At 40.2% G+C, this 15,165-nt stretch overlaps 1 protein-coding gene across 5 annotated transcripts in view; it reads left to right on the top strand.

The window, feature by feature from the left end:
• Nucleotides 1-15,165, top strand: part of smap1 (small ArfGAP 1) — a 128,805-nt gene that overhangs the window by 76,160 nt on the left and 37,480 nt on the right. For all 5 annotated transcript variants that reach the window (XM_073056487.1, XM_073056489.1, XM_073056488.1 and 2 more), the window contains one exon: nucleotides 2,689-2,761. In XM_073056487.1, coding sequence (XP_072912588.1) covers nucleotides 2,689-2,761 — 73 coding nt within the window. The remainder of the gene's footprint in view (nucleotides 1-2,688; nucleotides 2,762-15,165) is intronic.

Below are 15,165 nucleotides of genomic sequence, written 5' to 3'. Positions count from 1 at the left end.
GAGGTGAAATTACATTTATTAGTTGAGGAGTTCATTATTAGAGTAATGAGAGAGGATACTGTAGAAGTCTCTCCAAATGAGGCCTTATTGATGGTGCTTGAGAATGAAAAGGGTAATGAAAAGTAAATGAGCAAATCTGAGATGCAAAATAATAAGGTTAAAATGCTAGGCTCTCACTTTGGTGTTACACTCTGGGCCTCCAAATAGGCAGCAGGAATTAGAAGAACACATAATAGGTACATCATGGAAAGGTGTAAAAGCAGTTGGTTTGGGGATCTTAACTTTCCCAATGTTGTCTTGGTTGTTCTTAGTGCATGGGCAGAGAGGGGGAGGAATTCATCAAATAAAGGTTTTCTGAAGCAATGTGCAGCAAGTCTCACTTAGAGGGAGCTGTGTCTGAGTTTAGGGAATGGAGATGGGTAAATGATTGAAGTTTCTGTAGATGTTCCCTTTGGGAACAGTGATAATTTCTGGTTAGCTTCAAGATGATCATGAAACTTGGTTCTTAAGTTAGAGTGTAAACCAGGAAGAGATGGGAGGAGAAGAGTAGATTTCCATTGGAGAGCTAGGTTGGAAGCAGCTGCAAGAGGGGAAAACAACATCTGATAAGTGGGAAGCATTTAAAAGTGAGATTGTAAGATTTCCAAATTAGCACATCCCAATAGGGGTAAAGAGCAAAGATAATTATTCAGTGAACTTTGGTTAACAAAGGATTTTAAATGTTTGACTGTTAATCCTTTTTTGTTAATTGTTTGTCAGTCTAAAACTGTCCCTCTAATGTTTTATGGTTTTGAAACCTGGCAAATATACGCTAAGACATACAACATTGAAAGGATAATTAATCTGCTTGAAAGGTTTGAAATATTATTTACATAATGTTTATTTTCCCTGCCGCCACTGAGGTCTTGTCACAAGGACTGCGAGTTGTATATTGTACTGTTGACCTGTGCTGCATACCTCGTGCATTTTGAATCATATTTTATTTATTTATTTTTGGTAATGTTTTATTTGCTGTGTGTGACATGCATCTGTGTGTGTGTGCGTGCGCACGTGTATGTATGTGTATATAAGGTGCATCATGGTCCAGAGGAATGTTTTTTTTCTGCTTGAATATACATAGTCAGATGACAATAAATGAACCTCATTATCTGTACTGAAAGCAAGAATGGAAGGTGGAAGAGTTTAACAAAAAACATTAAACATCTGCTATTTTGGTAATATTTGAATGTGCAGAAAAAAATATATGGAATAGGTTACTTGTAAAATGTCTACCTCCTGTGCTGAATTTTTTGATCACCCCAATATTTGATCTTGCTGCATAAGTACACTATATATGCAACCCCTGTACCTAGATTTCCCATCAAATTTGACAGTTTAAAAAGACAATAATTATTACCGTTGTCATCGTGTAACTATATTTATCCCTCACTCCTTGTTCTAAGCAAATTACTGACCCCACATATACATAAAATTAATAAAATCAAGGGACTGTTAGTGATGTTAACTACGTGCTTTTCTCTTTGAATTACTGAGACACAAATTTTGTGCAACGTTGGCCACTAAGTTCATTATAAACCACTTATTAAATTCCAGTTTGCTAAACAGCTCTGTTTATTCCAAGTGCATCCTGTTAAAGCTGGCAAATATTAAAGTTAATGTGAAGTTACTGATTGTGGTACAGGCCAGCAGGAGACTGGATTTAGGGCTGGTTTTGCTTTGTTTGAGGTAGAAAAGGCTGGTGAGAGACCTGATATAAGTATTAAAAATTGAGGTGTAGAAGTTCAAAGAAAGGGAAAATTTGACTTGATTAGCTCAATGGTTTGGTTTGTAAGATAAAAGCTGATGGGCAGTTAAAGCAAGATTAATAAGTTTATTAATTTAGGACAACTAGTACACATAGGGAAAATTACATTTTAACTATTACTTTCTTAAGGCAGACTTGTGTCATCTGTGCCAGTAAGTTTTCAATAAATTACACATTCCATAATTTTTATTTATTCAGTGAATAAAGTGCATATTTTCTCTGCCCTTTTATTAAAATATTTCTTTACTTCTTGTCTCCTTTATATTGTGCTGTTTTACATTAATGGTATCTTAGAATTTACATCAATGCTTGCAAATACATATTAATATCCTACCCCACAACAGAGTGGATTTGAAAACATTGCTTATCTGAAGATCTTTCCATAACGTTACCAAGTTTATCTCCTCAACCCTTTTAACAATTAGATACACCTTTGTTATTTATTCCAGAGTTGGTAGTGATATTATCCATTGTAGACTAAAGTTTTGGAATTCCTTCCTTCCTACCTTAAATATCCCTTTCAGAAGTAACAAAAAAAATTTAGTTGTGCTTCCAGTATACCTTTGTTTTATTTTCTTATTCAGGCTTCCCTTTAAGATTCCTAGATATTTTTACCCTCTTAGTTTTGTCCTACGTTAAATTATTGGTGCACATAGAACTTTAGCATTAAAGCTGCATAATACATTAACAAGTCATCATAAATGTTTTAAAAAATTTGTGATCTGACTTGTAATTGGACAAGAAAACTTGGCGAAGGTAAAACTGGATGTAGGAAATTCAAAATGACAGAATGTGAACATAATGTGGCTATTGTAAAAATTTTTAATAGTTTTTGTATTCAAGTTATCTTAAGCTCTATTAAGGTGCATATGATTTCAATGCAGAAGAAAAATCAACTGGACACCAGAACAAGCCCTCAGAAGGTGACACAATCCACCATTGATCTGTTAGGACTGGGTAAGTATAGAATATTTAATAAATATTAATGATTTTATAAATCATTTTATTGGCAAAAAAATAAACTGTAGGAGAAATTCAGTGTGTCAGGAAGTATATGTAGTAATAAAGGACTGGTTATGTTTGGCATCAAGGCCCTAAATGTAATAGCATTTTACTGGAATTAAAATTACAATGCTTGTTAACATTATAATTGTTGATAAAATTTGAAGTGGCTAGGAATCCTGATGCAGCAGTACAGGCTGTAAGACACCCATGCATTTCCTGCACAGCAGTTGGGCTATACGCACAATGAGCTCGAAGGGAGGGGGTTTCTCAGGACAAATGTACATGACGCTTGAGCAGTAATGATACAAAAGGCTTTAGAAAAGTTACTGGAGAGATATGAAATGCACATTTAGAATCTGGTGATGTTGATGTTGGCTAAGTAACTTGCTATTATCTTGATTGGTTGTAATTATAATTTATCTTGTGACTCAAATGAATTTGTAGGTATGAATTTGTTGAATTTTCCTCATTTTCTACCATCTGGTTTGATTTTTGAACAGGCTATTTTCCTGTAAACCATATTTGGCTTTAGATAGATAGATAGATAGATAGATACTTTATTCATCCCCATGGGGAAATTCAACTTTTTTTCCAATGTCCCATACACTTGTTGTAGCAAAACTAATAACATACAATACTTAACTCAGTAAAAAAATATGATATGCATCTAAATCACTATCTCAAAAAGCATTAATAATAGCTTTTAAAAAGTTCTTAAGTCCTGGCGGTTGAATTGTAAAGCCTAATGGCATTGGGGAGTATTGACCTCTTCATCCTGTCTGAGGAGCATTGCGTCGATAGTAACCTGTCGCTGAAACTGCTTCTCTGTCTCTGGATGGTGCTATGTAGAGGATGTTCAGAGTTTTCCATAATTGACCGTAGCCTACTCAGCGCCCTTCGCTCAGCTACCGATGTTAAACTCTCCAGTACTTTGCCCACGACAGAGCCCGCCTTCCTTACCAGCTTATTAAGACGTGAGGCGTCCCTCTTCTTAATGCTTCCTCCCCAACACGCCACCACAAAGAAGAGGGCGCTCTCCACAACTGACCTATAGAACATCTTCAGCATCTCACTACAGACATTGAATGACGCCAACCTTCTAAGGAAGTACAGTCGCCTCTGTGCCTTCCTGCACAAGGCATCTGTGTTGGCAGTCCAGTCTAGCTTCTCGTCTAACTGTACTCCCAGATACTTGTAGGTCTTAACCTGCTCCACACATTCTCCATTAATGATCACTGGCTCCATATGAGGCCTAGATCTCCTAAAGTCCACCACCATCTCCTTGGTCTTGGTGATATTGAGACGCAGGTAGTTTGAGTTACACCATATCACAAAGTCCTGTATCAGTTTCCTATACTCCTCCTCCTGTCCATTCCTGACACACCCCACTATGGCCGTGTCATCAGCGAACTTCTGCACATGGCAGGACTCCGAGTTATATTGGAAGTCTGATGTGTACAGGGTGAACAGGACCGGAGAGAGTACGGTTCCCTGCAGCGCTCCTGTGCTGCTGACCACCGTGTCAGACCTACAGTCTCCCAACCGCACATACTGAGGTCTATCTGTCAAGAAGTCCACTATCCAATCCACCATGTGAGAGTCTACTCCCATCTCCGTTAGTTTGTGCCTTAAGATCTTGGGCTGGATGGTGTTAAAGGCACTAGAGAAGTCAAGGAATGTAATCCTCACAGCACAACTGGCCCCATCTAGGTGAGAGAGTGATTTGTGCAGCAAATACATGATAGCATCCTCCACTCCCACCTTCTCCTTATACGCAAACTGAAGAGGATCCTGGGCGTGCCTGGTTTGTGGCCTCAGATTCTGTATTATCAGCCGCTCCATGGTCTTCATCACGTGCGACGTCAAGGCAACAGGTCTTATATAAAATATATAAAATACACAGCTTAATGCTGTGATGTTAAAGTGTCCTGCTGTAAATTACTACAACAAACAGAGCACACATGAGTTTGGTTCAAATTAAATTAAGAATTTATTTATTGCTTAAGTTAATTTCAGGCTGAGTTTTTTTTTAAGATGTTCTAATATGCTGATGAAAAGAAATCTTATATTTCAGAGTACAGCAACATCTAAGATGGTTTTAGGATACTGTGTCTTTTAAATTGGTAAACTCGCTTTAGGATTAACTGGCGTGAGATCTGTAGTGAACTGGCTGTTTGGATTCAGAACTGGCTTGCCAATGGAAGACTGAGGGTAGTGGTTGAAGACACTTATTCGAGCTGCAGGTCTGTAATTAGTGGAGTTCCACAGAGATCTCCGCAGATATACAAGTGACCTGCATGAAAGTGTAGATGGGTGTGTTAGTAAATATATGGTTGATACCAAGATTAGTGGACTTGTGGATAGTGTAGAAGACTGGCAAAGAACACAGCACATTATAGATCAATTGCAGATAAGAGATGAGAAATGGCAGATAGAGTTTAACCCAGATAAATGCGAGGTGTTGTATCTCTGTAGGGCAAATGCAAGGAGACAGTACACTGTTAAGGGCAAGGCCCCTAACAGTATCGCTGAGCAGAGAGATCCTGGGATTCAAGTTCATAGCTCCTTCAGAGTTGTTATCCAGGTTGAAAAGATGGTTAAGAAGGCTTATGGAATGCTTGCTTTCATTAGTTGAGGCATTGAGTTCAGAAGTCAAGAGGTTATGTTGCAACTTTATAAAACTCTGGTTATTGCATCCAGTTTTGGTCACTCCACTGTAGGAAAGACGTTGAGGCTTTGGAAGGGGTGCAGAAGAAATTGTGGAGGCATCAGCAGTGACTTTTCATAAATGAGTAGAGTCAGGAATGGTTTCGTAGGATGCATAATCTCAAATGTCACACCACTCTTTTAAAAGGTAGGGAAGAAAAATAAAGTAAGAAATTATAGGCTGCTTAGCCTGACTTAAGATGTTGGAGTCTATTACTGAGGATAACATTTCAGTGCAGACCAAAGTTAGCATGGAGAAATCTTGCCTGACAAATCTTACAGAATTCTTTGAAGAAGTAACAAGCAGGACAGACAAAGAGGAGTCAATGGATGTTGTTTACTTTGTTTTTCAAACTGCTTTTAACAGAGTACCACACAATATGCTGCTAGATAAGAGCCCATGATATTACAGGAAACATACTAACATGGAGCGAAGATTGGCTAACTGGCAGAATGCAAAGAGTGGGAATAAAAGGAGCTTTCTTCCTTGTTGGCTGTTGGTGACTAGTAGTGTTTGTTGGGTCTGCAACTTTTTGTGCTATATGTTAATGATCAGGATGATGGAATTCCAAACAAGAGAAAATCTCCAGACGCCATAAATCCAAAGCAACACCCAGAAAATGCTTGAGGAACTCAGCAGGCCAGGCAGCATCTGTGGAGCAGAGTACAGTTTCGGGCCAAGTCCTGATGAAGGGTCTCGGCCTGAATAGTCAAATGTACTCTTTTCCATAGATGATGCCTGGCCTGCTGAGTTCTTCCAGTATTTTGTATATGTTGCTTGGATGATGGAATTGATGGCTTTGTGACAATTTTGTGGATGATACAAAAATACTGTAAGTAGAGATGTACGGAGTGTTGAGGAAGCAGGGAGTCTGGCAGAAGAACTTGGACAGATTGGGAGAATGGGCAAAGAAGTGGCAGATGGAATACAGTGCAGTGAAGAGTATGATCATGCACTTTGGTAGAAGGAATAAAGGTAAAGACTTTTCTAAATGGGGAGAAAGTTCAGAAATCGAGGTGCAAAGGGACTTGGGAGTCCTTGTGCCAGATTCTCCAAATGTTAATTTGCAAGTTGAGTCAGGTGAGGAAGGCAAATGTGAGGTTAGCATTTATTTCAAGAGGAATAGAAAATAAAAGCAAGGATGTAATGCTGAGACTCTATTGGTGAGGCCTCACTTGGAGTATCATGAACAGTTTTGAGCACCGTATTTAAGAAGGGATGTGCTGACATTGAAGAGGGTTCAAATGAAGTTCATGAAAATGATTCCCGGAATGAAAGGCTTTATCATATGATCGTTTGATGGCTCTGGGCCTGTACTCACTGGAATTTAGAAGAATTGGGGGGCAGGGGTTATTTCATTGAAACCCATCAATGTTGAAAGGCCTAGTTAGAGTGGATGTAGAGAGGATGTTTCCAATTGTTGGGGAGTCTAGGATCAGAGTGCACAACCTCAGAATAGGGGGACGTCCATTTAAAAGGAATATCATCTTCTGCACGATTCCTTAAAGGTTAATTTACAGGTTGAATTGGTGGTGAGGAAGGTGAATGCAATAGAGTCGTAGAGGCTTACACCAGAGAAACAGGCCTTTTGGCCCATCTAGTCCATTCTGAAACCGTTTAAACTGCCTATTCCCATCCACCTGCACTGGGACCATAGCACTTCATATCCCTACTATCCATGTACTTATCCAAACTTCTCTTAAGTGTTCAGATTGAGCTTGTATACATCAGTAGTGCTGGCAGCTCATTCAACACTCTCACAACTCTGAGTGAAGTAGTTTCCCCTCATGTTCCCCTTAAACTTTTTAACTTTCATCCTTAACCCATGACCTCTGTTTGTGGTCACACCCAACCTCAGTGGAAAAAGCCTGCTTGCATTTACCCTATCTATACACCTCATAATTTTGTACACATCTATAAAATCTCAGTCTTATATGTTCTAAAAAATACAGTCCTAACCTATTCAATCTTTCCTTACAACTCAAGTCCTCCAGACCCAGTAACATTGTGAATTTTCTGTACTCTTTCAACCTTGTTGACATCTTTCCTGTAAGTAGGTGACCGAAACTACACCAATACTCCAAGTTCAACCTCATCAATGTCTTAGACAACTTCAACATAACATATCATCTTCTGTACCCAGTACATTGATATATGAAGGCCAATGTGCCAAAAGCTTTCTTTACAACCCTAGCTACCTGCGATGCCACTTCCAGCAAATTATAAACTTGTATTCCCAGATCCCTTTGTTCTACCGCACTCCTAAGTATTCCACTGTTCACAATGTAAGAACTAACATGGTAGGTCTTACTGAAGTGCAAAGCCTCACATTTATCTACATTAAATTCCATCTGCCATTTTCAGCCTATTTTGCAGCTGATGTAGATCCCTCTGTAAGCCATGATAGCCTTCCTCTCTGTCCCAGTCTTGGTGTCATCTACAGATTTGTTCATCCAGTTAACCATATTATCATGCAGATCACTGATATAGATGAGAAACAACAAAGGCTCCAGCACCAGTGCCTGTGGTACACCACTAGACACGAGCCTACAGTTAGAGAGGCAACCCTTTGTTACTGCTCTCTGGCTTCTCCTGCAAATCCAATATCTATTCCAATTTACTACCTCGTCCTGAATGTCGAGTGACTGAACCTTCTTGAATGGCCTCCCATGTGGAACCTTGTGAAATGCCTTGCTAACGTCTATGTAGACAATATCCATTGCCTTGTCTTCATCTACTTTCCTGCTAATTTCCTCAAAAAACTCTATCAGATTGACTAGACATTACCTACCATACACAAAGTCATGCTGACTATCCTTAATCAGTGTTTGCTACCCTGATGCAAATCAGAGTGGATAAATCCCCAAGGCCTGAGAAGACATTCCCTCGGACCCTACGGAAGGCAAGTGCAGAAATTGCCGGGGCTCAAGCGGAGATAGTTAAAATATCCTTAGCAACAGAAGTACCAGCGGTTTGGAGGATAGTCAATGTTGTTCCACTATTTTAAAAAAGGCTCTAAACATAAACCAGGAAATTATAGGCTGATGAGTCTGACATCAGTTGTGTGAAAGTTACCTGAAAGTATTCTGAGGGACCAGATATATAAGTATTTGGATAGACATGGACTGATTAAGTGTTCTGTTACATTTCTTGTTCTCCATAAGCACCTAATTTGTTCTTGTTTGCCTAAACCTGCTATGCATCTCCTTTTTTCCCTCTTAAACAGGCCTCAATATCTCTTGAAAACTAAGCTTTGTACTCTCAAAATTTCATTTTTGAAGGACTCCCACTTTCCAAGTACGCCTTTGCTGGAAAGCAGCCTGTTGCAGTCCACACTTGCCAGGTTATTTTTAATACCATTAAAATTGGCCTTTCTCCAATTTAGAATCTCAACCTGCAAACCAGCCCTATCTTTTTGTATATTTATTTCAAAACTAAGGACATCGTGGTCACTGGATGCAAAGTGTTTCCCTACACAGTATCTGTCACCCGCCCTGACTCATTCCCTAATAGCAGGTCTCATTGGAACTTGTATGCTGGTGAAGGAAACCTTCCTGAACATATTTGACAAACTCTATCCTATCTCATCCTTTTGCAGTATCTGATTCCCAGACAATATGTAAAGAGTTAAAATCACCTAAAAAAAACAACTTTGTTTCTTGAAACGGTTTGCAATCTCTTTGCAAATTTGCTTCTCTAAATCCGTAGGACTGTTGAGTATTCTGTAATTTAGCCTCATTAACGTGGTTATACCTTTCTTATTTCCAAGTTTCACCCATAATGCCTCACCAGTCAAGTTCTCCAGTCTGTCCTGACAAAGTATTGCCGTGACATTTTTCTCAACTAGTAATGTCACCCCTTCTCCTTTAACCCCTCCTGCTCTGTCACATCTGAAACAACAAACCCCAGAATTTTGAGCTGCTAGTCCTGCCCCTCGCAACCATGTATTGATCCATGCCCTGAGTTCATCCACCTTTCCTACAATACTCCTTGCATTGAAATGTACGCAGCTCTGGGCACTAGTTGCACCATGCTCATCCTTTCGATTCCTGACTTTGTCTGAGGTCTTACCAACATCTGTCTCCACAACCTTTCCATTAACTGTTCTGACACACTGGTTCTCATCCCCCTGCAACTCTAGTTTAAAACCTACCTTGCAGCATTAACAAATCTTCCTGCTATTGTATTAGACTCCCTCCAGTTCAGGTGTAAAAATGGCCCTTCTATACAGGTTCCACTTTTCCTAGAAGTAAGCCCAATGATCCAAAACTCTTGTGCACTCCCTCTTACACCAACTTCTTAACCACATATTAAACTGTACAAACATCCTACTCCAGCCTCACTAGTACGTGGCATGGATAACAGTCTGAAGATCACAACCCTGGAGGTTCTGACCTTAAACTTGGCACCTAATTCCCTGAACTCCCTATGCAGAATCTTGTCACTCATCCATAATACCTCATCAGTCATTGGTACCCACATGGACCATGACCTCTGGCTATTCACCCTCCCACTTAAGAATGCTGAGGACTCAATCTGAGATGTTCCAGACCTTGGGATCCAGGGGTCAACATGCCATTTGGGTGTTTCGTTCTCGCCCCCAGAACCTCCTGTCCGTTCCCTTAACTGACAAATCCCCTATTACCCCACTACACCTCCTCTTCTATTCCCTTCTGTTCTGAGTCACAGTGCCAGAAACCCAATTGCTGTGACTTTTCTTTTGGAACATCCCCAACCCCAACGGTATCCAAAGTGATATACCTGTTGTTGAGGGGGGTGTCCACAGGGGCACTTTGCATTGGCTCCTTAACCCCCTTCCCCTTCCTGGCTGTCACCCAGTTTCCCGTGTCTGCACCTTGGGTGTAACCACCTCTATATGTTCTGTCATGCCTTCAGCCTCCTGAATGATCAGAGTTCATCTTGTTCTAGCTCCAGCTGCTTAATGCGGGTTGTTAGAAGCTGCAGTTGGTTGCACCTCGCTGTTGTAGTCATTAGGAACACTAAAGGTCTCCCATGTCGTTCCACATCCCGCAAGAGGAGCATTCGCCTATTCTGCATAGCACTTCTACTGTCCTAGTTGAGCAGACATAAAGAAGGGCAGGAAAAAAATTACCTAGAGCTATTCTCTTTTTTGCTTTCTCTGACTGAAGCCTTTCTTTGCTGAAGTCTCAAAGAGATGCAATGTTAGTGTTTATTTCAAGAGAACTATAATATAAGGGTATCAAAGGTTATGGGAAGAAGGTAGATGAATGCAGTTGGGAGGGAGAGATAAATCAGTCATCAGTCAATGAAAGCAAGCATGCAGGTACAGCAGGCAGTGAAGAAAGCTAATGGCATGCTGGCTTTTATAACAAGAGGAATTGCGTATAGGAGTAAAGAGGTCCTTCTGCAGCTGTACAGGGCCCTGGTGAGACCCCACTTGGAGTATTGTGTGCAGTTTTGGTCTCCAAATTTGAGGAAGGACATTCTTGCTATTGAGGGAGTGCAGCGTAGGTTCACAAGGTTAATTCCCGGAATGGCGGGACTGTCATATGTTGAAAGATTGGAGCGACTGGGCTCGTATACACTGGAATTTAGAAGGATGAGAGGGGATCTGATTGAAACATATAAGATTATTAAGGGATTGGACACACTGGAGGCAGGAAGCATGTTCCCGCTGATGGCCACAGTTTAAGAATAAGGGGTAGGCCATTTAGAACAGAGATGCGGAAAAACTTTTTCACCCAGAGAGTGGTGGATATGTGGAATGCTCTGCCCCAGAAGGCAGTGGAGGCCAAGTCTCTGGATGCATTCAAGAGAGAGTTAGATAGAGCTCTTATAGATAGCGGCGTCAAGGGATATGGGGAGAGGGCAGGAACGGGGTACTGATTGTGTATGATCAGCCATGATCACAGTGAATGGCGGTGCTGGCTAGAAGGGTTGAATGGCCTACTCCTGCACCTACTGTCTATTGTCTGTAATAGTTTGGCATGGACGAGATGGGCCAATGGGCCTGTTTCTGTGCTATGCTGCTCATACGCTATAACATTTTGCTAAAAGCAAACTGCGGAAAACTCAGCAGGTTGTGCAACATCTGTGAAGGCTGAAGGATAATTGATGTTTTTGAGTAGAGACCCCGCATCAGGACTCAAAACTTTGACTAGTCTTCTCCGTCTACAGATGTTGTCTGACCCACTGAGTTCCTCCAGTAGTTTTTTTGCTCCTGATTCTAGCATCTGTAGTCTATTGTGGTTCCCTGTTACTGCTAAATTTGTTTGCTTATTCTGTGTAACACATTACACTAATTTCTTGGTTTAGATTATTCCCTATATTGCTATTGAGCCCTATAGATCATTCCCACTAACATTTTCTGTCATTAGGGTTTTTATTTAGCACCACTAAAGTGTTTGGCTTTTCTCCTGCCTGCACCTGATCTGTGACTTTCCTGATTCTGGCACTAGGCACTCATGCTCAGCTAGAAGTTTCCCTTCCCTGCTATGCATCAGGATTGATCATGGGGCTACAAATTTAATGTCTGCTGCAGTTTCTTTCCTCTGAGAGGCCTCTTTCAACCTGGCTGCTCTGAGGATGGTCACTCCACTGTAGGCTTTGTGTCTCTTGCTCTCATCATTCCCACAGGTCTTGCCAATTTCACTACGGCTTCTAGGCTTTATCTAATTTTTTTTCTCAAATGGCTTATATTTATAGCTGATTTGTTTTGATTTTTCCCCCTCGTGTTTTCATGAAATTCATTTTAGTTCATTCTGTAGAAAATTAAAACAAAGTATGCCAGGTTTGTCTCAAATGACAGAATATTTCCATTTCAATAACCAATTTAAAATTGCATTTAAGTTCAGAAGTTTAGTAATATGCTACATGCTGTGTATCCTCATCAGTTTTCAGAAATTTGGTGGTGCTAATTTTGAATGTTAATAGAACAACAAAAGGAAATATGCAGCAAAGAAACACTGTTCTCAAGTTCTTGGAAATGGAACCTTAAAATGGAATTAAAAGAATTGGGTGCAGATGGAAGTCATTTTCATTTAAATTTGTACTTTTATTTCAAGAGGCCTGCATCAGGTGTATGGCTTTGAGTCTTAATCTCTGCCTTCAAGGTTGTGCATCTTTTGAGGGCAAGGTTAAATTTACTGTTTCTCAAGTAGTATAAAATACTCAGTGTTGGTCTGCAAATTGACCAATATTTAACCATGAATATTAAAATAGATTATCAGGTCACTATCTCATTACAGTTTTCAGTACTTGTGTGGTTTCCTGCATTGTATCAGAGACTACACTTCAAAAGTACTTCATTGGCTTTAAAGTGCTTCAGGTATATCCTGAGGTCTTCTTAAGCAAGTTCATTCTTTCAGAATATAGATCAGAAGCAGGTTTTGTTCTCTTCTGCTCTCTGAATCGTTCATGTGGAAAAGGAAATTGAAGAGAGGATTGTGAATTTTTATATTTCAGATTTGTATTAGTAAATGTTTGAGCTGAATATCATTAATGCTTGGCTCTGGAAGAGGTATTTTATCATTTTTAGTTGTCACTCCTGGTCGTTAAGTTTATGTAACAAAAACAGAATGCTGGAAAAAGGCAGCCTGTCAAGCAATATCTATGAAAAGAGAAACCATTTATCAAGGGAATCTTCCTTTGAACTGGGCAAAGAGTGGAGGGATTTTTTTTACTGTGCTACATACCAAAATTCTTTAAAAAAGAAGTGATGCTGGTGTAGTAAAGATTTGCTTGGTCTCGCAGTATTGCACATTTGGCAAGCTTGTTACGTTAAGTTGATGAAGATACCTTGCATATTTTTTTTTTAAAATTAGAAGCTAGGGAAAGAAACACAGTGGTCAGCAGCACAGGAGCGCCACAGGGAACCGTACTCTCTCCGGTCCTGTTCACCCTGTACACATCTGACTTCCAATATAACTCGGAGTCCTGCCATGTGCAGAAGTTCGCTGATGACACGGCCATAGTGGGGTGTGTCAGGAATGGACAGGAGGAGGAGTATAGGAAACTGATACAGGACTTTGTGATATGGTGCAACTCAAACTACCTGCGTCTCAATGTCACCAAGACCAAGGAGATGGTGGTGGACTTTAGGAGATCTAGGCCTCATATGGAGCCAGTGATCATTAATGGAGAATGTGTGGAGCAGGTTAAGACCTACAAGTATCTGGGAGTACAGTTGGACGAGAAGCTAGACTGGACTGCCAACACAGATGCCTTGTGCAGGAAGGCACAGAGTCGACTGTACTTCCTTAGAAGGTTGGCGTCATTCAATGTCTGCAGTGAGATGCTGATGATGTTCTATAGGTCAGTTGTTGAGAGCGCCCTCTTCTTTGTGGTGGCGTGTTGGGGAGGAAGCATTAAGAAGAAGGACGCCTCACGTCTTAATAAGCTGATAAGGAAGGCGGGCTCTGTCGTGGGCAAAGTACTGGAGAGTTTAACATCGGTAGCTGAGCGAAGGGCGCTGAGTAGGCTACGGTCAATTATGGAAAACCCTGAACATCCTCTACATAGCACCATCCAGAGACAGAGAAGCAGTTTCAGCGACAGGTTACTGTCGATGCAATGCTCCTCAGACAGGATGAAGAGGTCAATACTCCCCAATGCCATTAGGCTTTACAATTCAACTGCCAGGACTTAAGAACTTTTTTTTTAAAGCTATTATTAATGCTTTTTGAGTTAGTGATTTAGATGCATATCATATTATTACTGAGTTAAGTATTGTATGTACAACAAGTGTATGGGACATTGGAAAAAATGTTGAATTTCCCCATGGGGATGAATAAAGTATCTATCTATCTATCTATCTATCTATCTATCTATCTATCTATCTATCTATCTATCTATCTATCTATCTATCTATCTATCTATCTATCTATCTATCTATCTATCTATCTATCTATCTATCTAAACAAAATACTGGAGCACTTGGGTCAGGCAACATCTGTAGAAAGAAAAACAGCTTCTTTTCTGGTCCAGTGCCTGTCTTAGAAATGCACAGAATGGTATATCATTCCTGTGTTTTCATCTTTGGGCATATTTTGAATAATTTTTGCTCCCAAGAAAGCTGTTTCATAAATGTTTGTTGCATGGTGTAATAGAAATCAACCAATGAAAGATGCTGCTGTTGAATTTAGTCAAAAAATGCAGGGCCACAAATATAAATCCTGATTATCCATATCTTAATTAAAATTTCTTTAGATTCTCTTTCATCATCTCTGCCGCAACTATCTGATCCACTCCTCCTTTTTCTTGTCCATGACTTCTACCTCTTAAAGGTTTCGCTACTCCTGCCAGATCTTTGCTTCGCTCTAACAGGAACATGTAGATCTTGAACTCTCGCCATCTCACTTTGAAAGACATCTCACTTGTTGGGGATCCTTTGCCCACAAACAGTCTACTTCAGCCAACCTTTGCAAGCTCTTGTCTTAATACTATCCAAACTTGCCTTTCCCCAGTTTAAAATCTGAACATGTGAACCAGATCTGTCCCTTTCCATAACTAACTTAAACTAATAGAATTTTGGTCACTGGTCTCAAAGTACTCCTACACTTCAGTCACTTGCACAAAAGTAAGTCAGGTTTTGCTCTCTCCCTTGTACAGTCCTTAATATATGGTATAAAGAAACTTTCCTGAACATAAATTCTTCCCCAACTGATTC

This window comes from Hemitrygon akajei, chromosome 9, assembly GCF_048418815.1.
Source record: "Hemitrygon akajei chromosome 9, sHemAka1.3, whole genome shotgun sequence".
NCBI lineage: Eukaryota > Metazoa > Chordata > Chondrichthyes > Myliobatiformes > Dasyatidae > Hemitrygon > Hemitrygon akajei.
Note: the sequence above shows the minus strand (reverse complement) of the source record. Positions and strands in the feature narration are given on the sequence as shown.